Raw genomic sequence first — 27,139 nt, 5'->3', positions numbered from 1 at the left:
GTCAAGATATGGAGCACTACCATAAGCCTAGAAAGTTTCATTATGTCTTTTGATCCCCTGATGCCTATACTTTCAACCAGATGGCTTTGATGCACATGTATGTATTCTGGTGCCTGCAGTTGTGAGGAACTGAAGCTTTGAAAGTGAAAGTGAAGTCACTCAGTCATGCCTGACTCTTTGCCCACCCCATGGACTGTAGCCTACCAGGCTCCTCTGCCCATGGGATTTTCTGGGCAAGAGTGAGGCTCTGAAGAAGGAGGATAAAAGCAAGAAAAGAAGGAAAAAACACTTAGAAGGAAGACTGATGGGCCGTGCTTACTGCCTCCAGGTAAGCTGTGCTATACAGGCTCCCAGTGGATAGATAGAGTGTGGAAAAAAGAACTCTCTAGACCAAACCTACTTGGAAAGTTTCTTCTCCTCACATGATTTTTTTCCTCAGCCACACAGAGCTGGAAGGTTCTGAACAAAGTTGATGTACATGGTTGGGTAAATGGTTCTGGAATGGAGAGGTGGGGACTGTTGGCAGGCTATGGGAGAAGCTTTGGGTATGGGGAGGAGGCCCAGCAAGGAGGTGAGACCCTACTGCTGGAAGTTCCAAACATGGGACCTCTTCCTCCAGGAAGGCACTACTTTGGTTCCTTTGGCTTTCCTCTATTGCAAGAATCTAATAGTGACTCTCCTTAATCTGAAATCCAGTTAGGACAGTTGGCCTTGAGCAAGCAGTTTCAGCCTGTGGCCCAGAGAAGGCTTGGATAATAAAGTGGAAAGTGTAAAGTATAGCACTGATAGTAGAGGAGCTTCTGATGGCAACTTTGTGCCAGGAGTCTGGAGACTTTGATTCTTGGTTCAGCTCTGACCCTGGCTTTGCCTTTCTTTTCTTGATGCCCTTCTCCGAGAAGTCTGTTCAGCGTCTCTCTCATGGATAGAGTGGAGGATAATGTGCAGGTGAGAGCAGTATGGCTTCAACATATGCATTGTGGTGACGTTGGTTAGCACTGCAAAAGTAGGTTGCAAGGAAATTGTGTAAAGATTTTATACTGGCTCTCAAGAGTTGTAATATATTGAGACCTGAAATATGCTTGGTCCTTTAGTATTTACTTTTCTGATCTTCAAAAAATTTCTGTCTGGTTTGTTTCATGTGACACTCGCCACCCCCCGCCCCCCCCCCCGACCCTTTCCTATATGGTGAGGTTGTAACTAGGGGTATGAAGTTGTGAGAGACTTATCTTAGTCTCGTATCCCTTTTATGAATCATCCACTCATCTTCCTGGTTGATGTGTGCACTCTGGCATGGATTCTGGGATTCATATTCCTTATTTGTGATGTTAAATTTCTGGTCCCTATGATTCACCTCAAGAGGAAATATCTGGAGCAGAGCCACAAGGCTGATTAGAAGAGGAAGGGGCAGAGGGAGAAAGATAGGAGGGGTATTGTTGTGAAAGGAAGAAGTAGTGATACAGGGCTGTAGGGTGTAAATAAAATCTCCTGAGCCCCTTCTCACTTGAGAAAGAATGAGTTGGGTAGTGGTCTAATGGCCTTATTTAAGAGGACTTTGTGATGTCAGAGGTGGGGAGTAATCTTTGAGAGTAACATGCTAGCCAGTTTGAGTTCAGGAGGCTGTGTAAAGTTTAAGTTATTCCTAGTTTCTGTTACCTCAGTGTCTGGCTTCCCTCATTATGGTCTCAAGTCTTTCTGGCAGTGAAGAAATTTAACAGGTCAAAATTACAACTATAATAGGTTTACTAAGTATCCCTCATGGAGAAGGCAATGGCACCCCACTCCAGTACTCTTGCCTGGAAAATCCATGGATGGAGGAGCCTGGTAGGCTGCAGTCCATGGGGTCGCTAAGAGTTGGGAACGACTGAGCGACTTCACTTTCACTTTTCACTTTCATGCATTAGAGAAGGAAATGGCAACCCACTCCAGTGTTCTTGCCTGGAGAATCCCAGGGATGGGAAGCCTGGTGGGCTGCTATCTCTGGGGTCGCACAGAGTCGGACATGACTGAAGCGACTTAGCAGCAGCAGTAGCAGCAGCAAGTATCCCTCATACTTTCACATACTTCGTATTATCTTCCTTAAATCCCCCTCAAAACTTTACAGTCAAGTAAAAATTTCTTCTTAAACAATCTTACAGGCTAACGAGAAGGAAAATGGAACATTTAAGACATTTTTAGAGTAATGTGATTTTAGAGCTGAAAGGGACTCTAGAGTTTGACCCTACGTTATGGATGAGGGGCTGAGGTCGAGAGTAGGGAAAATACTTACTGAAAGTCACTCAGCTAGTGGTAGGTAATATGGGTCCTGAAAAGCAGAGACGTGACACAGAGGATTCCAAGAATAGAGATGCTCACATGTGGTCTTTCTGAGGCATCAAGGAAGTTTCTTAACCCATTTTTGTGGCTAAGCTTCCCAGGTTGGCTCAGTGGTAAAGAATCCTCCTGCCAGTGCAGGAGCTTCATGAGATGTGGGTTTGATCCCTAAGTTGGGAAGATCCCCTGGAGGAGGAAATGTCAATCCACTGCAGTATTCTTGCTTGGATAATCGCATGGACAGAGGAGCCTGGTGGGCTACAGCCCATAGGGTTGCAGAGTCGGATACAACTGACGGGGACTGAACACGCAAACACCAGTGGCTGATTGCCCCAATTATGCCCCTTGACTGTGGCTATGAGGTACAGACCAGCCTCCAGCATGCCCCCTACATTACGTTTTCACATAGGTGGGTCAGAATTGAGGCTTGAAAGGCAATTGGAGATGCCAGGGTGTGAGAGGTCTTTGACTGGAGATGGGGGATTTAGTTGGAGACTGACTGCTTGGAGCTACAGCTTAAGTCAGATTTTAACATAAGAGACTTTAGGAAGGTGTTTTAGGGTTGTGCTATGGACTTATGGTCTTTCTTTATGGCCTGGGGAAATAAATGCATGTGGTCCCATTGTGATGGCTTTACTGCAGTTTAGCCTCTTGCAGTCAAATAGTATTTGTTTCAGTTCCCTTTTTCTTACTTCTTTCTGTATTCTTCTCGGTTCCATCAGGCTCTTTTACCCTAACTTCTCTTCATCTATCAGACTCTGAGAGCTGCTGTAGAGTTTGGGAGGAGGAATTGGAAAATGAGCTGTGACCTACAAGTCAATTTCCCCAGGTGGATAAAGTCCACTGGAAGCCACAGAGGGGCCTCCTCATTCCAGCAATCTGGCCAGGCTGACAGACTCACAGCCTATGCGGGCAGGGGAGGAGGAGGGGACCAATATTTCTCGGGCTAGTGAGGAACTGCCCAAGTCTTTTCAGTCTAGGCAGAGGAGGCAGGAGGTACTGGGGTCGGCTGGTCGCCTGGGGATGCCTGGGCAGATGTGGAAGCGGCTGGAAAGGTGGCCTTGCACTTGGGTTGCTGTTGCTGCGCTGTTCCTAGGAGACGGAGGAGCAGCAAGCCTGCGGGGGAGGGGGAGCAAGTGGGTTGCTGCTTTTAGCAGCTGAAAGGGCTGCAGGGAGCTCTGGGTAAGACGTTTTCTGCTGCTGCTGATTCTGCGGTAGAAGCTGCCGAGAGTAAGTCAGAGGAAGGAGGATCGAGAGGGAGGTGGCTTCATTTGCAGCCATGCTGAATCACTGCTGCTGATCAGATCTCCTGCTGGTTGGCTGGGAGAACCGAGCAGAACAGAGCTAGGATCCTCCGGTACAGGCACAGCTCAGCAGCTGCCACCCCGGCTGGGCCTCACACAATGGACGGGGAAAGGTATGTATGTGTGTATAAGTGTGTGTGTATGTGTGTTTGTGTATGTATACACGCACTCACGCTGCAGCCACCAGCTTTTGTATTGACGTTGGTTAGACAGGGTTGGAAGACCTGGTCACTGATGGATCCCAGCCGGCAGCAGAGTCAGACCAGGGAAACCCCTTTCCCCAGAGATCTGGCTTCTGCAGAGACAGGTCTGGGTTTGCAGGGCAGCGGAGCACCCTGAAAGAAGTGACTTCCTGACTGGTGTTTGGGAAGAGTTTCAGCATGGGCTGTATCAGGCTGTTTCAAGGAGGCGTTTCCTTTTCCTGGCTACCTTCCCCGGGGTGTTTTTTCTTTGGTGGGTGTTTTTTCATGTCATAGCAGGGCTGGCCTGGCATAGAGTACTTGCTCAAGTTGTCAACAAGCATGCCAAGCTGATGTCTTTCCTAAAAGTGTGTGTATGTGTGTGTTTGTATACCTGTATGCACACACAAGTTCAAGTAAGAAGGAGAGAAATCCATTCAGGTGACACTTGCTCGGAACTTTCCATTTGCATTGAAAAGTTTCCTAATGATAGTGGAAGTTATATTCTTTAGAGAAACTGTTGCTACTTTCATCAGGGGTTTATGAAATAGAAATTACCAGAAGGGAATTTCAGTACTTCTGTTGAGCTGGATCTAACTAGCGAGAGATTTTTTTCCTGGCAGTCCCATGCATTTTAATACATTTTAAGGCTGTTATCTGAGGCTCTGATTCGTTAATTGTGAAGGTGCTGAGTGTGGTGCAGGGGCGGGACACTTCTCTGTGTGCCAAAACGTCTCTTCTTCATTCTGTGAGTCTGCAGCTGGTGGAGAATGAGGCTTGCCTTTTCCTTGAGGTGAGAAGACTAAGAGCCAGTGGACCCCTGAGGGAGGAGGGCTGGTGCTCTGAGTCGCCAGTTTGATTCAGGTGGTGACCAGCTGGTTAAAGGGTAACAGGTCAACTAAGTCAGCAATGCCTAGAGTGTACCTCAATAAACAATTTCTTTGGCATGGATTGTCCCCAGTCTTACATCTCATGGGGGCAAATGATGTCATTAAACCTCTCTAAACCCCATTAGGACTGGCAGGATTGCATAGTGTCCTCTTGTCTGAAGAGGCCCCCAGGGGCTGTCTCTCTTGACGTAACTCCTGGGAAGAGAACTGGGACTTTTTAGACTGAATGTACTGCTGGTTGAGTGTCTCTCCTTGAGTGTCCTTTGCAACAGGAGCTTAGTGTTGGATTCTGTGTAGCCCCCTGGGTGACAGAGCATTTGAAAGCCTGCTTCCTTAGGGCAGAAGTGTACAGTGTCCTCACCTTCTCTTATTGGTCTAGTAGCTAACAGAGGGCAGGGGTGATATGAATGGAGGTTTAGAGATTCTAGATCAAGCCTGTTTGCTTATATATTAGGACTGAAAGGTCCATTTGAGACTAGCAACAGTAGATCAGAACACTGCTTCCCAAGCATTTTGGGGTACTTACTATGTTCTCAGTTTTATGTTCCAAAATGTAATGAGCCCTGGCCTCCTAGGAGCTCTCTTGTTCTTCAGCACTCTGGTGCCTTTCAACTGGGATGGCTGAGGTCTTTGGCATTGCAACCTCTAGTTTTTACACGTGTTCTTTTGCTTTCCTTCTATCAAAAGCAGAGAAATCCAAACCTTGCAGCTTCCAGTGTTCACCAGGTCACCGAGCTCACTACCTTTTGTTCCCACTCTAAGACCAGCTTACCCTGCCAGGCATTCAAGTCTTCTGAAATCTGGCTCCAGTCTCCATTCCTACTGCTCACTCATATACCCCTACTGAGAGATCTATGGGTCTCTCTTGTGATCGCTCATCCTGTGCACTACTACATCCAGACTCAGATCCTTAGCTTCCAGAGTTTCTTTCGCCTGGAATGCCTTTTGCTTTCACTTTTCTAAAAGTTACTCATCTATCAAGGCTGTTTTAAAATTCCACTTTGTCTTGGAAACTTAAGCTCTTCTGGTTCTGGCAGATGTTCTTCCTAATTTCATTACTTCTAGTTTGAATCTCATAGTTGGGTACTGAATAACAGGCCCACCCACAAGATGTTTTTGTGCTTTTGTTTCATATATCTTGTAAGTTCCCATAGTGGGGGATAGGTCCTCAAGGACAAGAATGTTGCTTGTACCTCTGAATACTCCACATTATCTACAGTATGGCTGGACACATAGTAGGTATTAGATAATTATTTGCGGATTAGCTGACTTTTGTGAGAAGCTCCAGTAACTAAAAATTGCCTCTCCAAGAGGCTATTGAAACCTCTGGCCAGTAGGTTCATCCTTGGCTATCAGCCTTATTATCTCAGCATGGGTAATTGACCCCATGGAATGCTTTGAGGTAGGGGAGAAAAGGAGGAAGTAGGCTTCTTTCACAAGTTCCCTGGGAAACTTGGGGCCAGAGAAACTGGGTGACTGGCCTAGGATCACATGTCAGACCTCCAGAGACTGGAGGGATCCTAAGTCTTGTTCTACATTTAACCTGCTAAAGCTTAATTGGGGCTGTTTTTAAGCATTAAGAATTTTCAGCCAAGAGATTTCTAATGAACAATTTTCTTTCTTTGCCATGAGGTTTTGAAAATAACTTCTACCTTAAAAGGCTATTAATTAAAACATGGGCTTAGGGGTAACATAGAGTTTGCGGTGAATCTATTTCATAAACTTGACCTTGAGTGTGTCACATTTTTTCAGAATTAATATTTCTTTTTGATGTAGAGAGACAGTATCCATATCTCATAGAGTTGTTGTGAAGATCAAAGGAGGCAATATAGATAAAGCACCTAGTAAGTTTTTCTGGCACAGAGTAAGTTTTCAGTAAATGGTAGTTGCTATTATTGTTAGTGTTCATCTATTACCCTGCTGTGCTCCATGATTTGTTCTTGGATACTAACCAAGGCTTATTTCAAGGCCTTCATATATTTATAATCCAAAGCAGATTTTGTGGGACCATTCCCATGAGAAAATTAAGAGGCTATCAGGTCATCATCTTGCATCCATCTGAACTGTCTCCTCACAGTGAGATACCACATAGGGCTTAGCACTTCCTCTTGTAGGGTTCATCAACACTTGTGTGTGTGTGTGTGTGTGCACACGTGTGTGCTCAGTCCTGTCAGACTCTGATTCCTATGGATTTGTAACCCACAAGACACCTGGAATTTTCCAAGCAAGACTACTGCAGTGGATTGCCATTCCCTATTCCAGGGCATCTTCCTGACCCAGGAATTGAACTCGAGTCTCTTGCATCTCCTGCATTGGCAGGCAGGTTCATTACCACTGTGCCACCTAGGAAGCCTTACCTTAGTCCTCTTTTTTATAGACACCCTGAGGCTTCAGATGCCTTGGTGGTTTGGAGCCATGACATCACTACAGTGACAAATTGTGTGTGTGTGTGTGTGTAGAACACATTGAAAATGACAGTAGCTTGGCTACTGGGATTTCATTTAAGTTCTAGAAATTAGCCTTGTGGATGGATTACAGTAAATTCCCAACTTATACGAGGTATCTAGAATGGTCAAATTCATAGAGACAAAAAGTAGACTGGTTGCCAGGGTCTGGGGAGAGGGAGAAATGCTTAATGGGCATGGAGTTTTAATTTAGGGAAATGAAAAAGTTCTGGAAATAGATGGTTGCACAAGAACATATACATACTTAAAGCCTCTGAACTATATTCTTAAAAGGGTAAATTTCAAGTTACATGTATTTTACCACAGTTAAAAAAATTTCCAGGCATAGTCTCTGGGATATTCACAAGAATTGCAGAGAACCACAACTTTTAGAAGAAGCATCACAAAAGGGGGATGTTGGCTGTCCATTTTTATTAAAATTGTGGTTTTATTTATCAGAAGCATCAGGATGCCTCTTATTGCAAGGGGCATTGTGTGCCCAACACTGTGCCTTGAATTTATGAGAGCAGTCCTAAGAGAGAGAATGGCTCATCCTTATGGAGGACAGCCTGCTCCTAGAACCCTGAGAGCTTATTTTTCCATCCTTGATCAGAAACAGATCTTATTAAAACAAAAACAAAAACATGATGTAGGCAGCTAAGTCTCTCCAAACGCTGAGTTTACAACACCCGGTGTATCCCTGGAAAGACCCAGGGAAGAGCAAGTGTTCAGCGCCCCAGGCTTTCTCTTCCTCTCAGCCCTCTCCCACCCATAGAAGGCATGGGTGGAAACTTCTGTAGAAATTTTTGGGCATCACTGCCGCCTGAAGCATATGTGCATTTCAACCATGATAATTGAAACCAAACTTTCCATTTTGGAAATAATTTTTGGTGAAGCAAGGTTTTCAACTGCAAGAAAACAAAGTCAGTTGGAAGAAACCTCTTGATTTCCCCATACCCAGATTTGAGCTTTTAGGTTTTTGCTGCTTGCTAGGTTTTATATTGTTAAGACACATCTATACAAGAACATTTTGGGGTAAGTTTTCTAAAGCAAGTATTTTATTTGATGAAATTTGCCATCATAGAATTGACCTAATTTTTTTTTTTTTTTTTTCAATTTCTGGATAAACCTTGAAACTAGGTTAGACTGAAAAGAGCATTGATGCACTGTGTAAAAAATAACTTGAACATGTTTTGTTCTTAAATTTTTTTCTCTATCAAGTTCAGTGGTGGTCAAGTTACAAATCTGTAACTTTTTGTAATTTAAAAGGGTTTTCAGACTCTCAGCCCTGCTTTCATGGACTTTTCTTTTTAACTTGTGAAAGTCTATTGTGAACTCTATCAAAGCCACACACGTGGAAGAGTTCAGCTCTCCTATTCAAACCTAAGAGAAGTTTGGCTTCCAAAAGGCCACATAATGAGGGCTGTGTTTTCTTTCAGTCTTTCTCTCCCCTTGTTTCATTCTGTCTGTCTGAACTCATGTTTTTCTTATATTTTGCATTTTTACCCAGCCTGCTGAAGTGATTGCCTTCTTGGTTTGGAAGGAAGCTATTTGTGAATTGGACTGTTAGGAATGTGGTTAGTAACATACCTGTTCTTGAACTGGTTTATGAAAGAGCACATTACAAGAATGGCAGCAGCTGCTGACTAGCTTTGATGCATCATGGCAGGCTTGTCTGAGTTCTGTCCAATTAATAATATTAACTCCAGTACATACTGTAGTTCCCCACAATCAGTGAAGTGAAATAGTGCCATGGCACAGGTCCTAGGGGATTCAGTTTTTTTCATTGGCTTAGTTTGGCCACACCAAGAAGAACCTCAGGGAGTGGATCATAAGGATTGAGTCTCCCTTGGCCTGTTGGGCTGTGTACATTATCCCAAGACAGTGGACATTGCTATGAAGAGCATAGGCCCTGGAGTGAATTAGACATGGGTCTGGAGTGTCAGTTCTCCACTTAGTAGTTATGTGGGATTTCTGGACAAGTTTTATCTCAGTGCCTGAGGAGGTTATACTTTATAGGGTTCTTCTGAAGATAAAATGAGATAGTAGAGGTAAAGTAAGCTTTCAGTAAACGGTTAACTGTTACTACCCAGGAACCATAGCTTACTGATGCATTATCTTCCCTGGGTCCATGTGGCCTGTTGCGGGGAATCAACTGATGCTTAAACTGAGGTGGCCCAAGTGAAAAAGTAGGAGAATGTGGAGCTCTGTAGCAGTCTGTGTGTGGGGGTGTTCCTTGAGGACAGGGCGGCACTATCACACCCTGAGTCCTGTTACTTGGGTATCTTCAAGTGCCAGGTTGTTCATTCATCCAGATGCAGAAATCTCAATTGGGTCATTTTGGCCTTGAACTTTAGGATTGAGAAATATGCTAGTTCTCCCAGAGCTAGTTTACCCAGAGCCCGGTAGGTTCCAAAATTTTCTCTTGTCCTTTGCTGCCCAGACCTGAAGAAGTGGAGTCATGCTGATGAACTCATCATGAGAAACTGAGGTACAACAGTCAGAGTGTCATTTTATTAATTTGTGATGAAAAGTATTACTGGCACAGTGTTCCTGAGGGCCTGCTACCACACTTTCTTGCTTCCTAAAGGAAAGCCACAGGGGAAGCCAACTTGATCAAGAGGCCGCATTTGGGAGCTGGGGACTGAGTAAGGTCATTTGAGTGTTTATAGGCTTCAAGTTCCACAGCAGGGATCTGACATGAGGCTGAACCTAATGATTATCTGATGATTAAATAATTTCTTCCATAGTGTGGGGTGAGCTGGACCAAGAGCTTTCTCAGCCTGATTCTTGTTTTTCAATTTCCCTTTCTAAAGGAAATTTTCTTACCTTTTTTTTTTTTAAAGGACATTTTCTTTATTGAGGGATTTTAATGCATTCGGCATAGCCTTCCTCCAACTCACAGAGTTGTGTTGACCCCCGTAGGTGACTTTGCCTCTCTTTATTCTGTCTCATTTATAGCTTGACCATCATGCGTTTGGACTCTATCAGTGTGGCCCATGCTGCCTGAACTTTATTTGCATCTCTTGAAGACTTTCAGCAGGGATGCAGTTCTTAACTCTCAACAGTGTTTCTTAGACTCCCCTTTCCTCTCCTCTCCATTCTCTCACACCCTGGATGCTCCAGAGTTCCTCATTTGGCAGATTCCCCAAACACATCTGGACAGTTAGATGCTCAGAGGTTTCTATTTCTCCTGCTTTGCTGACATGCATGCTATTGTCCTTTCTATTCATTGCCTGGATTTTTCTTAGTGATGGAAAGAGCCTAAGAACTAATGCAACAGGCAGTAACTCTTCTTGCTTTCTTCCTTCTTCTCTAGAGGAGTGTGACTTTCTCTTCTACCCCTGCCCACCCCGCTTCCTGTCAAGAGCTTCCTGATTCTGTATCACCAATGCAGGAAACTAGTTTGGCTAAGAAAGCTCCTCCCCTCCCCCTACCACCTCCTTTGGGGAAGGACAGAGAGGGAAGTTGAGAGGGATAAAGCTATAATTATTTTAGAGGATATGAGAAAAGATGGGATAGTTGGTAGTTATACCTCATTTACTTGTCCGTCCATTCAGTTACTCAATAATAATTTACTGAGTACCTGCCATGTGCCATAGGCTGATAATATAGAGGGAAATAAGATACCATCCTGGTTCTTATGGAGCTCAAAATCTAGGGTGGGCAGTGGTATGCAAGAACCAGCATTCACCCACTTGCTAGAGCTGCTTGCTAAATTTTTAAGAATTTTGTGAGTCAGTCATTTAAATACAGCCCTTATTTTAAAAATTATGTGATTTACTAATAAATTATATTAAAGACATAGTAAAGACTCATCTCTTCCTAATTATTTTACTAATGGGCTTCCTTGGTGGCTCAGATAGTAAAGAATCTGCCTGCAAAGTGGGAGACCGTCAGCAAGAGGTCTGAGGGTTGATGAAAATGAGCTAGACATAGGGGACAATGGGTGGGGATAGGGCAAAAGAACTTGGTATATTTAGGCAATTGTGAATATTTTAGTACTTGAGTAACAAAAAGTCTTCAGGACAGCAATGAAATGAGGAAGCACCAGGCTGGGTCTCTGAGATTTCTTCTGTATGCAGTGAGGAACCAGTGAGAGGTTTCACATAGGACGTGCCATGCACACTGACATTCTGTAAAGATCATTCCGAAGTCTTTGAGGAGGAAGTTACTGTAGTAACCAACCCAGGTAAGATCCTGATGGCCTGGACTGAAGTCGTGGCAGTGACTAGGGAATGGGGTAGAGAGACTTTAAAGGACCTAGGACTGATGGGACTTGTGGTAGTATGTGAAGTGAGAGAGGGAGGGAAGAAGACATCCAATGATATCCCAACTTCTGCCTTTCGTAGGTGAGTGGGTAGTTGGGTATGACTCTGAGACAGAGAGTACAGAAAGATGAGCAAGCTTCAGAGAAGGTGGGGAGCATCAGTTTAGTATAAGTTACTATGAAAAATCTAAGTTGGGGAGTCAGTTCAGATACTAGATATATAGATCTGGACTTTAGAGGAGAGGGGAGGGTAGGAGAAAAGGCTGTGGGAGGTGGCATGCCATGAAAGAGGGCCTAATGTTTACAGTTTATGTATTTTTGTTTATAACTCATAACTATTATAAGATTTTATGTGTATTAATTTATAGTTTAATTTTGAAGACCAACTTTCATTTTTAAGATTGTTAGGGTTGGGGGCAGTGTTTGGGGCAGACCATCCCCACTCTGCTCTACTGTCCACCACCCACAGGGACAAAGTGGAGGGTTTTCAGATCAGATTTCATTGATGGTAAATAGCCACAGTTATCAAGACAGTATGGTACTGGCACAAAGACAGAAATATAGATCAATGGAACAAAATAGAAAGCCCAGAGATAAATCCACGCACATATGGACACCTTATCTTTGACAAAGGAGGCAAGACTATACAATGGATTAAAGACAATCTCTTTAACAAGTGGTGCTGGGAAGTCTGGTCAACCACTTGTAAAAGAATGAAACTAGACCACTTTCTAACACCATACACAAAAATAAACTCAAAATGGATTAAAGATCTCAACGTAAGACCAGAAACTATAAAACTCCTAGAGGAGAACATAGGCAAAACACTCTCCGACATACATCACAGCAGGATCCTCTATGACCCACCTCCCAGAATATTGGAAATAAAAGCAAAAATAAACAAATGGGACCTAATTAACCTTAAAAGCTTCTGCACATCAAAGGAAACTATTAGCAAGGTGAAAAGACAGCCTTCAGAATGGGAGAAAATAATAGCAAATGAAGCAACTGACAAACAACTAATCTCAAAAATATACAAGCAACTCCTACAGCTCAACTCCAGAAAAATAAATGACCCAATCAAAAAATGGGCCAAAGAACTAAATAGACATTTCTCCAAAGAAGATGTACAGATGGCTAACAAACACATGAAAAGATGCTCAACATCACTCATTATCAGAGAAATGCAAATCAAAACCACTATGAGGTACCATTTCACACCAGTCGGAATGGCTGCGATCCAAAAGTCTACAAATAATAAATGCTGGAGAGGGTGTGGGGAAAAGGGAACCCTCTTACGCTGTTGGTGGGAATGCAAACTAGTACAGCCACTATGGAGAACAGTGTGGAGATTCCTTAAAAAACTGGAAATAGAACTGCCTTATGATCCAGCAATCCCACTGCTGGGCATACACACTGAGGAAACCAGAAGGGAAAGAGACACGTGTACCCCAATGTTCATCGCAGCACTGTTTATAATAGCCAGGACATGGAAGCAACCTAGATGCCCATCAGCAGATGAATGGATAAGAAAGCTGTGGTACATATACACAATGGAGTATTACTCAGCCATTAAAAAGAATACATTTGAATCAGTTCTAATGAGGTGGATGAAACTGGAGCCTATTATACAGAGTGAAGTAAGCCAGAAGGAAAAACATCAATACAGTATACTAATGCATATATATGGAATTTAGAAAGATGGTAACAATAACCCGGTGTACGAGACAGCAAAAGAGACACTGATGTATAGAACAGTCTTATGGACTCTGTGGGAAAGGGAGAGGGTGGGAAGATTTGGGAGAATGACATTGAAACATGTAAAATATCATGTAAGAAACGAGTTGCCAGTCCAGGTTTGATGCACGATACTGGATGCTTGGGGCTAGTGCACTGGGACGACCCAGAGGGATGGTATGGGGAGGGAGGAGGGAGGAGGGTTCAGGATGGGGAACACATGTATACCTGTGGCGGATTCATTTTGATATTTGGCAAAACTAATACAATTATGTAAAATTTAAAAATAAAATCAATCAATGCAAAATAAATAAATAAATAAATAATGTCATGAAGACCTGCTGTGGGCATGGCCTTCTGCTGGGCAGGCTAAACTGTTGAGAGTCCTTGGACACATTGTCCTTGCTTACCAGGAACATGGAGACTAGCATGGGGGGCTGGGTGTTCAAATATGTGCTATGAAAAGGTCATCAAACGCATTCGTATCCTATGTGCAGTTGGGTTACAGGCCAGAAATACCACAACAGTTTAGGGGAGGCAGGGATCACTTAGGAATGAAGTAGTCAAAGGACTTCACAGAGGAGGCAAAACTTAACCCAGGCCATCCTGGAAGACTGGAAAATTCAAAGACTAACACAACAAGGAAGAGCAAGCTTCCCAGTTACTAGTCACAGGAGAGCTGTCAGCGCTTCCAGAATGTCTCTCTTTGATCTACATCTGTCCCGTATATGTAAAATAGAACTAATAATGTCTGTCCACTGGCCCTTTATGAGCTCTAATCTCATAAAGTTTCTGTCAGAAGCCTTTAGTTGTTCTCTGATCAATACCAGATATTTTCTCTTCCTGGCTTTTAAGTCTCTGCAATTTGAAGACAGTATTTACAATGAATATTTGTGCAGTGTTTTACAGTTTCTAAATTTACTCCAGGAATGCAAATATAGTTTAGTATTAGAAAATATGTCATATACCACATTAACAGATTAAAGGGAAACATCCATATGATCATCTCATTAGATTCACAAAAAGATTTGATAAAATTAATATAATTTATGATTAAAATTAAAATGTGAGTTTAATTTGATAAAGGCCATCTACAAAAATCCTAAAATTAACATACAATGAGGAAACATCACAAACATCTTTTTTAAATTTAGAATGAGAAAGATGACAAGAATATTCATTAGGACATTTTATGTTTATCATTCTGTGATATGTGTCTAAAGGTGGCATAACAAAGTGAGTAGGGAAAAAGAAAAAGTATTCAATAAGTGGAACTTACAGGAAAAAATTAGATCCATATTTCATATGGTGACATAAAAATCAACATTAGATAAAATAAGGGCTTAAATATCAAAAGAAAAATCATTAAACTTTTAGTATAAAATAGAAACATATCTATCTGGCCTGGAGTAGGGAAGGACACTTAAGTTATGAAAGAAATTATACTTGTGGGATTTTTAATAGGAAGTTTTAAATTTTTACTAAGTCCTCCCTCTCCTTGATAACTTTCTCTGTTTTGAGATTTTCTTAATGTTTTTAAACACATGATTCTGCCTTGATATTTATCATCCTGTGCTTAGCTAACTTCTTTGTACCTAGAATGCAAACAGTCCCACAGTTCGGATGTCTGTGGCTTACATTTTTCTGCTGAACTAAAAGTGGGAAGGAAGCCAGTAGAGGCGAGTGTCCTGGTTAGACAAGCTGTGGCTCTGGCATGCTGGTTATATTGGAATGTTCCAATGTTACGAGTCCCAGTGTGAGATCTAGAGAGACTCTCAGGTCTCCAAAACGTTATCTTAACCATAGCAACCCCTTTCTTGAGCCAGTTTGCAAGGCTACGTGGTTACATCAACAGAGGCCCACTAGAGAAAGGCAAAGGAAGTTACTGTCAGTGTCTTAGAGTTAGTGTGAACTGTGGGTCCCCAAATCTATACCAGTGGAGAAGGTTCTGGTTTTCTGTGAGAAGGCAAAGCTTAGTCTGGTCCAAACAGACATAACTCCAAGGTCCCAGACTTGGCTTGGAGCTGAATAGTTTTATCAGTTTGGGGAGAAAGTCCTTTTCTTGCTCATTTTTTTGATTCTTCTTTCCCACCCCACCATCAAGTTTAGACTTGTTGCTTGGAAGTGATTGAGCACCTTGCTGGTATCCCACAGGAATGAGTGTTTTGTCTTTGGTGTAGAAGCCTTTAAGATTATAGGTGCCTCTTGATAGTCACCACTTGCTCACCTAACCCACATATAGTCATTTTATAAGTTACAATCCCTTGTCTTTCTATGGGATTATGGTTTCTCCAAAGCTTTCACTCTTATGCCACTTTTCTCCATGCTGTGGCCAATGTGATCTTCCTAAAGCACACATGTATTCACTTGCTTCCTGCTCCACTTCTTAAAACTCTGAGGGTTTCTCATTGTTTCAGAATGAAATCCAAACTCCTTAGCTTTGTTTTTATGTGGCACTTGTAAGACCACTTTTAGTTTTACTGAACTTGTAGTGCTCTGATTCCACTGGACTCCTTTTCTCTAGGTCTTTGTTCATATTGTTTCCTCTGTTTCCCCATCTTCCTTCTTACCTGGTTAATTTCTGCTATTCCTTAAGATTTGTATTCTTCCTCAGCTTCTAGCAATTTTTTCCTCAGCCTGCCATCACTGAGATAGTTGCCTATCCTTTGTGCTTCTGTGTGGGCATGCACGCTAAGTTGCCTCAGTTGTGTCTGACTCTTTGCGACCCTATGGACCGTAGCGTACCAGGCTCCTCTGTCCATGGGATTCTCCAGACAAGAATACTGGAGTGGGTTGCCATTTCCTCCTCTGGGGGATCTTCCTACCCAGGAATCGAACCCGCATCTCTTATGTCTCCTGCATTGGCAGGTTCTTTACCACTAGCACCACTTGGGAATCCCTTTGTGCTTCTGTAATTCCAATCAGATCATAATACTCTGATATGTTTAAATGTTGACTTGGCTTTCTCCATCTCTGAAGTCTAAGCGTTATGAAAGCATGATCTGTGACTTACTTATTATGTTTCTCTTGAATTTAAACACAGTGCTTGGCATGTAGTAAGCTCCACTAAATGTTTGTTGAATGAACCTACATCCCTGTGAAGTGAGTGGGGTACAGTGCTTAGTCTCCCCTCACCCCATACCCTTTTAGGGATGGAGAGATGGAGAATAAGCATCATGACCTCCCAAAAAGTCACACCAGTGCTTGATGGAAGAAGCTGAACTAGGGTCTGAGGGGTACATTTTGCACTGGAAGATCCTGAAGAAATTCCTGACCCAGTGATTTCCTTCCCTTCTGGGCCTGTGGTGAAGGAAAAGACTGACAGAGATGCCCCTGGTGGGTGGGCAAATGGATGGGTTTGTGACAGTTGGATCAATGAGTTTGCCAACGTGTGATCTTCTCTCTCCTCTCCCACTCTCTTCCTGTTCACAGCATCAAACCGAGCTCCCAGCCTCTGATACAGACTGGGGATGATGAAAAGAACCAGAGGACCATCACTGTCAACCCTGCCCACATGGGGAAGGCGTTCAAGGTTATGAATGAACTGCGGAGGTACTTTTCCTATTTTGCCCGTGCCCTTTTGGAAGGAACTTGCTGGGTGAGCGTCATCATGGTTTGAGAACAGAAGTCAGAACACCACCACCTAGTGAAGTCTGACTCTTCCCCACCCACTCTCAGTCAGTTGGCTTTCCCTTTCGAATTCTGATAGAGACAGAATGACTCCCCCAAAGCTCTCTCTTTTCTTTGTATTTATTTAACACCTATCATTTTAGTGCTTAATCACTGGGGAAAAATCCTTTATGGTTGCACCAGTTCTGTTCATAAACTTGATTTCCAACTGAACCAGCTGCTTGAAGGCCAATAATAGAGTGATTGCAACACCTACACACAATTGCAGAGTAAAGATTGCAGATGCCATGCATTTTCTTTTGGCCTCTCTCTCTTTCTTTGGTCTCAACTTTGTCTTTGTCAAGGCAGCCACAGGACAGGGAGAATACCTAGCTTCTAAAATGCAATTTAACTTAAAAAGTAAGAAATGAAGTGCAAAAGCACTCATTCTCACTGAGCTAAACAGTGACGGGTATGCAGACTATTTGTAAGGCCAAGGTGCATGTTTGCTGAGCTTTGTTGCAAGACAGGTTCAGGACATTGAATGAGTTTTTTTGTATGAAGGCTGTGCATACAACCTCTTCTTTATCAGAGCTTCCTTTGCCCATGCCATTATTTTTCTTTTTTATTGAAATACAGTTGATTTACAATGTTGTGATATTTTCAGATGTATAGCAAAGTGATTCAGTTATATATACTTTTTCAGATTCTTTTCCATTATAGGTTATTGTAAGATATTGAATATAGAGTTCCCTGTGAAAGTGAAAGTCACTCAGTTGTATCTGACTCTTTGGGACCCCAGGGACTATACAGTCCATGAAATTCTCCAGGCCAGAATACTGGAGTGGGCAGCTTTTCCCTTCTCCAGGGGATCTTCCTAACCCAGGGATCAAACCCAGGTCTCCCTCATTGCAGACAGATTCTTTACTGGCTTATCCACAAGGGAAGCCCAAGAATACTGGGGTGTATAGCCTATTCCTCCTCCAGCAAATCTTCCTGATCCAGGAATCGAACCGAGATCTCCTGCATTGCAGGAGGATTTTTTACCAACTGAGCTATCAGGGAATTCTGCAGGCCAGAATACTGGAGTGGGTAGCCTTTCCCTTCTCCAGGGGATCTTTCCAACCCAGGGATCGAACCCAAGTCTCCTACATTGCGGGCGGATTCTTTACCAGCTGAGCCACAAGGGAAGCCCCATGGTTCCCAGTGCTATAAAGTAAATCCTTGCTGTTTATCTATTTTAGATATAGAAGTGTATATCTGTTAATTCCAAACTCCTAATTTGTCTCTCCCCACTACCCTTTCGCCTTTGGTGACCATAAGTTTGTTTTCTGTGTCTGTGAGTCTATGTCTCTTTTGTTAATAAGTTCATTTGAATTGTAATGTTAGATTCCACATCTAAGTTATATCATGTGATATTTATCTTGCTCTCTCTGACTTTCTTCACTTTTAGTATGACAATCTCTAGGTCCATCTATGTTGCTGCAAATGGCATTTTTTTTTTATGGCTGAGTAGTATTCTGTTATATATATAATGTTTTATATGTATACACTCATACACACACACGCATATAATGGAGATCTATGTGAAAGTGAAAGTTGCTCAGTTGTATTTGACTCTTTGCGATCTCATAGACTACAGTCCATGGAATTCTCCAGGCCAGAATACTGGAGTGGGTAACCGTTTCCTTCTCCAGGGGATCTTTCCAACCCAGGGCCTGAACCCAGGTCTCCTGCATTGCAGGCAGATTCTTTACCAGCTGAGCCACCAGGGAAGCTTATATATCTATATCTATACGTATATATACACACCCACACCCACACCCACACACACCATATCTTCTTCTTCTTCTTTTTTTTTTTTTACTACCACCAGCACCTATTTATTACCTTGAAAAAGTCTTAAAGACATTTATCATTTGTAAAATGCATCATTATCAGTGCTTTTCCACTTAAAAAGAGAAACACTGCCATTAAGCCATAATATGCCATTAGCTGCTAGATGCCATCTAGTTTTCTATGATGTTAACTCTGCAAAAATGTACATACGTACATTTTATGGATGTTAACATATGGAGAAACAAAATACAGTTAAAAAGGGAAGGAAAAGGAAAATTAACAAATTTCTGTACATATTAATGAATATATATATTCACAGGATGAAAAAAAATGTATATACCATATCTTCTTTATCCATTCATCTATCAATGGACATTTAGGTTACTTTTATATCTTGGCTATTGTAAATAGCCAAGATATGGAGTACATGTATCTTTTTGAATTAGAGTTTTTGTCTTTCCTGGATATATGCCCAGGAATGGGATTGCTGGATCATATGGTAAGTCTATTTTCATTTTTTAAGGAATTTTTATGCTGTTCTCCATAGTGGCTGTACCAATTTACATTCCTTCTGACAGTGTAGGAGGATTCCCTTTTCTCTACACCCTCTTCAGTATTTATTATTTGTAGATTTTTTGATGATGGCCATTCTGATCAGGGTTAGGTGATGCCTCATTGTAGTTTTGATTTGTGTTTCTCTAATAATTAGTGATGTTGAGCATCTTTTCATGTGTTTGTTGTACCAATGCCATTATTTATCACATATTTCATCTTATTGTATGTTATAACTGTTTATCTCCTCTTTTCTCTGTAGTTCATGAGCTTCCTGAGGGCAGGAACAATTTCTGAATCATTTTAATCTCTAGCACCTAGTACTTCATAGGAGCTTTGAGTTATTCACTAAAGATCCCCAGACACACTGGCTAGGCTCTGAGATGTGTGGGAGAGGGTGCAAGGTAAAAAATGATAATAGGTCAATGAAAATGGTCTTCCTACAGTGCAAAAAAGTGTTATGAAGGAAAAATGTATCAGGTGCCTGCCAGGTGGCAGGTGTGCAGTAATTATTAGTTTCTTAAAGGGTGTCATGAAAGAAAGCATGTAAAACTGCAACTTTGGAGAACACATCCTAAGGGGAAAGATGCCTGAGCTAAATTCTAAAGGACAAGTAAGAGTTAGAGAAATGGAAAGTGGTAAGGTTAGGGAGATGTCTTCCAGGCAGAGAAAATGGCATGAGCAAAGCACGTATAGCTGAAGATGTAATTGTTGCGTAGGGGTTTGAACTACTTGTAAAAACAATTCTATATCCCTTTACTTGTTTTTCTTTTCTGCAGGGTCTAGGCTTTGGCATTAAAAACCAAGTTAAATTAGATTTGTCTTATGCTCTATTGCTCAATTTTTATTAATATTAGGCTTCCTGCCAGATTTCCTAGAAGCTCCATCCATAGTTGTTTTAGGCGGTGGATAGTGCTAACATTTATGCCTAATGTTTCTTTGTCACTAAAGAATTTGTATTGTGTTCCCTAGACACTATTGAAGTGCCTCATTTTGTTCCCTTGAGTATGGCTTGTGTCCTTTATCTGATTTAAGGCTTCAGGTCTCCAAATAAACAACCTAACATTACACATGGAGGAATTAGAAAAGAAGTTTAATCGAGGCTCAAAATTAGCAGAAGGAAAGAATTAATAAAGATTAGAGCAGAGATCAAATGAAATAGAGATTAGAATGACAATAGGAAAAAAATGAAGCTAAGAGTTTTTTTGAAAGAATAAACAAAATTGACAAATCTTTAGCTAAACTAAGACAAAAGAGAGAGAACACAAAATTATAAATGAAAAAGGAGACATTACAACTGTTATCACAGAAATACAAATGATTGTAAGAGGCCACTATGAACAATTATATGCCAACAAATTGGATAATCTAGAGTAAATGGATAAATTCCTTGAAACATATGAACTACCAAGACTGAATCAAGAAGTAGAGAATCTGAACAAACCAATAATAATTAAGGAGATTGAATCAGTAAGCAAAAATCTCTCAACAAAGAAAAGCCTATGACTGGATCATTTCACTGGTGAATTCTACCAAATTTCAAAGAAGAATTAACACCAATCCTTCTCAAACTCTTCCCAAAACTCGAGGAGGATGAAACACTCCCAAACTTATTTTAACAAGGCCAGCATTACCCTGATATCAAAGCGAGATAAGGACACTACAAGAAAAGAAAACTATAGACCAATATCCCTGACAAGTATTAACGTAAAATTTTTAAACAAAATACTGCTGCTGCTGCTAAGTCGCTTCAGTCGTGTCCGACTCTGTGCGACCCCATAGACGGCAGCCCACCAGGCTACCCCATTCCTGGGGTTCTCCAGGCAAGAACACTGGAGTGGGTTGCCATTTCCTTCTCCAATGCGTGAAAGTGAAAGTGAAGTCTCTCAGTCATGTCTGACTCTTCACGACCCCATGGACTGCAGCCTACCAGGCTCCTCCGTCCATGGGATTTGCCAGGCAAGAGTACTGGAGTGGGTTGCCATCGCCTTCTCCTAAACAAAATACTAGCAAACAGTATATGTATGATCTGGTAAAATATGATCTGATGAAAGGATCAAATACTATGATCAACTGAGATTTATCCCTGGGGTGCAAGGGTGATTCAAGGTAAATCAATAAAGATGATACACCGTGTTCATAGAATGAAGGATAAAAGCCATAACATCTTTTTAATAGAGCAGGAAAAGTGTTTAACAAAATTCAGCATCCCAACAAATTGGGTATAGAAGGATTATACCATAACATGTTAAAAGCCCTATGTGACAAACCCATAGCTAACGTCACATTGAATGGTGAAAGTTTGAAAGCTTTTCCTTTGAGGTCAGGAACAAGACAAGGGTGCCCACTTTCACTACTCTTTTTGATCATAGTACTGGAAGTTCTAGCCAGAGTAATTAGGCAACAGAAAGAAATAAAGGCATCCAAATTAGAAAGGAAGAAATAAAATTGTCTCTTTGCAGATAACATGGTTCTGTATATAAAAAACCCTACAAGACTCCACCAAAAAAACTGTTAGAACTTAAAAACAAATTTGGTAAATTTGCAGGATACAAAATCAACATACAAAAATCAGTTGCATTTCTATACACTGATAGTGAGTTGTCTGAAAAAGAAATAAAGATAACAATCTCATTTTAAATAGTGTCAAAACAATGAAACATTTAATAATAAATTTAACCAAGAAGGTGAAAGATCTGTACACTGAAAACTTGATGAGAGAGATTGAAGAAGACACAAATGAAAGATGTCCTGTGTTCTTGCATCAAAAGAATAGCGTTAAAATGTTCATATTCCCCAAGTTATCTGTAGATTCACTGCAATCCCTATCAAAATTCCCATGGCCTTTTTTCACAAAAATAGAGAAAACATTCTTAAAATTTGAATGGAATCAACAAAAGACCCTAAATAGCCAAAGCAATCTTGTAAAAGGAGAACATAGTTGGAAACATTACACTCTCTGATTTCAAACTACAGTTGGCCCCTGAACAACATGGGTTTGAACTTCGAGGGTCCACTTATGTGAATTTTTTTTTTTTTCACTAACTGCTATAGTACTGCACTATCTGTGATTCCATATCTCGGATATGAAATTGTGGATATGGAGAGCTGATATAAAGTTAGATGTGGGTTTTCCACTGCATGTGGGGGGAAGTTGGCACTCCTAATCCCCACATTGTTCAAGGGTCAAGTGTATGTGACAAAGCTGTGGTAATCAGAACAGTATGGTATAGACATAGGCCAGTGGAACAGAATTGAGAGCCCAGAAATAAATCCACATGGATATGGTCAACTCATATTTGGCAGGGGAGCCAAGAGTATTTAATGGGGAACGGATAGTCCTTCATCACATGGTATTAGGATAACTAGATGTTCACCTGCAAAAGAATGAACTTGGATGCCTATCTTATATAACTCAAAATGGATTTAAAACTTAAATGTTAAGACCTGAAACCATAAAGCTCCTGGAAGAAAACAGGGGAAAAAATAAATAGGACTCCATTAAACTAAAAGCTTCTGCACAGCAAAGGAAATGATCAACAAAATGAAAAGGCAACCTATGAAAGGAAGAAAATACTGGCACACCATAAATTTGAGGAAGGGTTAATATCCAAAATATATAAAACATAGAACTCAGAAAAAAATGGTTAAAAATGGGCAAAGGACCTGAATGAACATTTTTTCCAAAGAAGATACCCAAATGGCCAACAGGTACGTGGGAAGGGGCTTAACATTACTCATCATCAGGGAGACTCAAATCAGAACCACAATGAGGTATCACCTCACACCTGTTAGAATGGCTACTATCAAACAAATAAACAAAAAACCCTGAGAGATAACAAGTGCTGCTGAGGCTGTGGAGAAAAGGGAACCTTTGTGTGCTATTGGTAGGAATGCAAATTAGTACAGCTGCTATTGAAAACAATATGGAAGTTCCTCAAAAAATTAAAAATTGATCTGCTGTACAATCTAGCAATCACACTCTGGGCATGTATCTGAAGAAAATGAAATCACTTTCTCAAAGAGATATCTGCACCTCCAGGTTCATTGCAGCAGTATTCACAGTAGCAAAGACATGAACACAACGTCAAGTTTTGGTCAGTAAATGAATGGCTACATAAAATGTGGTATATTTACACAATGGAATATTATTCAACTGTAAAAAAGAAAGAAGTCCTGTCATTTGCACCAATGTGGATAAACCTTGAGGGCATTGTATTTAGTGAAGTAACTCAGAGAAAACCAAAGACTCTATGATTTCATTTATGTGTGAAGTCTTAAAAAGCTGAACTCTCAGAGAGTAGATTAGTGGTTGTCAGGGAGTGGAGGTTGTGGGAAATGGGGAAGTGTTGGCCAAAGGGTACAAACTTCCAATTATAAGAAGAGCAAGTTCTGGAGATCTTATGTATAATGTGGTAACTATAGTTATCAATACTGTATTGTATACTTGAAAGTTGCTAAAAGAGTAGATCTTAAAAGTTCTCACCGGAAGAGTGAAAGTTGTAATTATGTGTGGTGATGGATGTATTACCTTATTGTGGTAATTATTTCACTGCTGCTGCTGCTGCTAAGTCGCTTCAGTCGTGTCTGACTCTGTGCGACCCCATAGACGGCAGCCCACCAGGCTCCCCCATCCCTGGGATTCACACAGTATATATCAAATCATTACATTATACACTTGGAACTTACACAATGTTATATGTCAATAGAATTGGGGAAAGAAGACTTTTGGTCTCTCACCATACCTTATTTTGCCTTGTTTAGCCCACTCCAGTAACTACTTAAAGGCAGAGCTCAGGAATAGATATGCCCACAGAATTCCCCCCAACTCTCACTTTATATTATTAGTATTTCTTCCTTTTGCTTAAATAACTGAAAATCCTGCTATGTCCCCCCCATCTTTTTTTTTTTTGTGCAAGTTACCACACTTTTGCATTTTTCCTTAAAAGCATCGACTTGGATTTAACCTCTTCCAACAGTCCTGGTGCTTCTCTTTTGTGTAAATTACCATTTGCCAGTCTCTTCTGAGAAACATTTTCTCAAGGTGCTCTGTGGGAAAATAGATCTGAGCCAAAATGAGTTTTAAAAATGCTATATAAAACTGCTATACTCCTCTCCAAGATTCATAATATATGTAGGTAGATTAAAACCTCTGAGAAGTCATACAATAAACTTGTCTAACTGAGGGTTTCCCTCATGGTTTTGAACCCTCTTTGGTTGTTATGTACAGACCAAGTGTTTTGTGAAACTTATTTCGGAAAACACTGGTCATTTGCTGAGACTTAAGTGAATAATCTTTGTATTAGTCAGGGTTTTTCAGAGAAACAAAACCAATAACATCTATTTTTATTATTTATTTATATATATGTTATTGGTTCTGCTTCTCTGAAAAACAAGATATGTGTAAGAGGAGATTTATTATTGGAATTGGCTCACTTGATTATGGAGGCTGAGAATTCCCACAGTCTACTGTCTACATGCTGGAGAACCAAGAAAGCCAGTGGTATAATTCAGTCCAAATCTGAAATCCTGAGACACAAGAGCCAGTGGAGTATGTCTTGTGGTCCAAAGCCTGAAGAACCAAGACCTCTGATGTCTGAGGGCAGAAGATGATGTATAGTCCATCTCAAGGAGAGAGAAGATTCACCCTTCCTCCACCTTTTTGTTCTATGCAAGCCCTCCGTAGATTGGATGTTGCCTACCTACATTGGTGAAAGGGATCTTTTCTCAGTCTACCAGTTCAAAGGCTAATCTCTTCTGGAAAGTCCTTTGCAGACACATCCACCAATAATATTTCATCAACTATCTGGACATCCCTTATCCTGGTTGAATTGGCACAAAACATTAACCATCACAATCTTGTTTTCCTCATTTTGTTTTTTTTCAAATGGACCACAATCTATTTATGTTTTTGTTGGGAAATTTTAGTTCAGGTTTGGGCATGATTTCCCTTTAGTTTTCCTTTAAATTAAAAAATTTTCTTTTAATTTTTTTTTTTGTAAAAAGAATATATTGTAGAATATTTAGAAAATACAGGTGAGGGAAAAGTCACAGTGGAAACCATTATTAACATTTAGGAGAAGATCTTTTTTTCTTTAAAATATATGTCTCAGCTGGATTTTTTTTTCTATGGGTGATTTTTAATTTTAAAAATATTTTAATTTTATTGGGGTATAGTTGATTTACAATTGTGTTAGTTTCCTATGTACAGCAAAGTGATTTAGTTATACATATATTCATTCTTTTTAGGATTTTTTCTCTTATAGGTTATCACAGAATATTGGGTAGAGGTCCCTGTGCTATACAGTAGGTCCTTGTTGATTATCTGTTATGTAGTGTGTGTGTTCAACCAGATTTTTATTCTTAACATTTTGTTGAACAATTTTTTTAATGTTACTAACTGTTCTACAACTTCATTTAAAGTGGTTGAATGATACTCTATTTTTGTTTTTTTAAAAGCAGTTCCCTGTTGTTGGATGTCTAGGTTTTCCAATTCCTTGCATAAATGATACTCACAGTGGTTTTGCGTAGGGCAGGATAGTGCTCTGGTCACAAGCATAGACACTGGAGCCAGACAGCCTGGTTTTAAACTTTGGCTCCAGTGCTGATTAGCTATGTGACCCTGAACAAGTTAGTTAATATCCCCAACCTCACTTTTGTCAGCCATAAAATGAGGCTAATAATAGTTCCAGTCTTGCTGGCTTGTTAAGAGAGTAAGTTAAGTGCTTAGAACAGTGATAACACATCAGTGCTGTCACTGTTGTTGAGTACTTGTGCACATATACATTATTTCTATAGAATTAATTCCTAGAAGTAGAGTTGCTAACTGAAACAGAAAGTAACATAATAATAGCTATTCCTTAGATATTTTATGAGTTCCTGCAACAAACTGAACATTCTGTGTTAGCTTATTTGTTGATGATGTGCTTCAGGAGTGTGGCAGTAGGTGGGACAATCAAAGCCTTGCCCCTCAATCTCACTTGCATTCTAGTGATGTTCAAGATTATATCAAGTTTTAAGGTGTTTAGATGACCGACTGAAAAAACTAGGGTGGAATGGGTGATGCAGGGAGAGAAAGGGGACCTCAATAGACATTTTATTGATTTGGGCAATTTCAGTCGGAACTGGGGAGAGGCATATTTTGTTAGGAGAAAGGCCAGGGTGAAGCACCTGGACATCCAGGGGTCAGGCTAATGAAATGTTACCTGATATTCCAGGGACCTGGGATTATTTCCTGCATTATTTTCACATTCCCCTCCTCCAATTTTAAGCTTTTTTTGTTCAGGCACACATGTTCTTTGCAATTTATGAATCACACAATTCACCTATTTCCTATTCTTTATACTTCCATGGTAGAAAATGAGCTGCTGGCATGGTAACCAAGCAGCCTTCCTCCTCTTTTTGTACTTCATCACTCTGCTCTGGTCAGACCAACAGCTGCTTCTGGGCAGCAGAACCCTGATGGCTGTTTGTTTTCTGACTTACTGGCCAGCCAGCAAGTGGGCACGTGGTCCTTGTTGGAAAAGCACCTCCTGATCAGGCCTGAAAATGAGAGACAATCTTCTATCTCATCTTTACAGTTTTAATTTCTTGTCTATCCACTGCAAACAATTCTCTGCTTCATCTTTGTTTCTTTTTAGATTATGTCCAGTATGGGTTTTTTTTTAAACTATAGTAATAAAGACAGTAATGAGCTACTTTAGTATACTGCTTTCTGTTTTTCTTTTGAAGTGTATCTTTGTTTTTAGCCTTTACATTAATTTTGTACTTCTTGCTTTTAGTATAGCTTTTTAAAATTGAAGTTTACTTGATTTACAAGATTGTATTATTAATAGTTTCAAGTATATAGTATACTGATTTTTTTTTGCAGATTATATTTCATTTGTAGGTTACAGGATATTGAGTATAATTTCCTGTGCTGTACAGTAAATCTTTGTTGCTTATCTCTTTTATGTATAGTAATTTATATATTTTAATCCTGTATTCCTAATTTGCCCCTTTCCCC

At 40.7% G+C, this 27,139-nt stretch overlaps 1 protein-coding gene across 8 annotated transcripts in view; it reads left to right on the top strand.

The window, feature by feature from the left end:
* The window catches only part of KLHL3 (kelch like family member 3), a 299,223-nt gene that overhangs the window by 169,183 nt on the left and 102,901 nt on the right, over positions 1 to 27,139 (top strand). For 5 of the 8 annotated variants that reach the window (XM_086411747.1, XM_086411748.1, XM_086411745.1 and 2 more), the window contains one exon: positions 16,567 to 16,686. In XM_086411747.1, the coding sequence (XP_086267873.1) occupies positions 16,567 to 16,686 (120 nt within the window). Of the gene's footprint in view, positions 1 to 3,273; positions 3,728 to 4,500; positions 4,587 to 16,566; positions 16,687 to 27,139 lie in introns of those variants that run through there. The other 3 variants (XM_086411753.1, XM_086411750.1, XM_086411749.1) reach the window with 2 other exon arrangements.

The sequence above is a fragment of the Bos grunniens genome, chromosome 7 (genome assembly GCF_055505025.1).
Source record: "Bos grunniens cultivar Pamir isolate PY7600 chromosome 7, Bosgru_T2T1.0, whole genome shotgun sequence".
Taxonomy (NCBI): domain Eukaryota; kingdom Metazoa; phylum Chordata; class Mammalia; order Artiodactyla; family Bovidae; genus Bos; species Bos grunniens.
The sequence above is the reverse complement of the archived record's forward strand: the minus strand, read 5'-3'. Positions and strand labels throughout refer to the sequence as shown.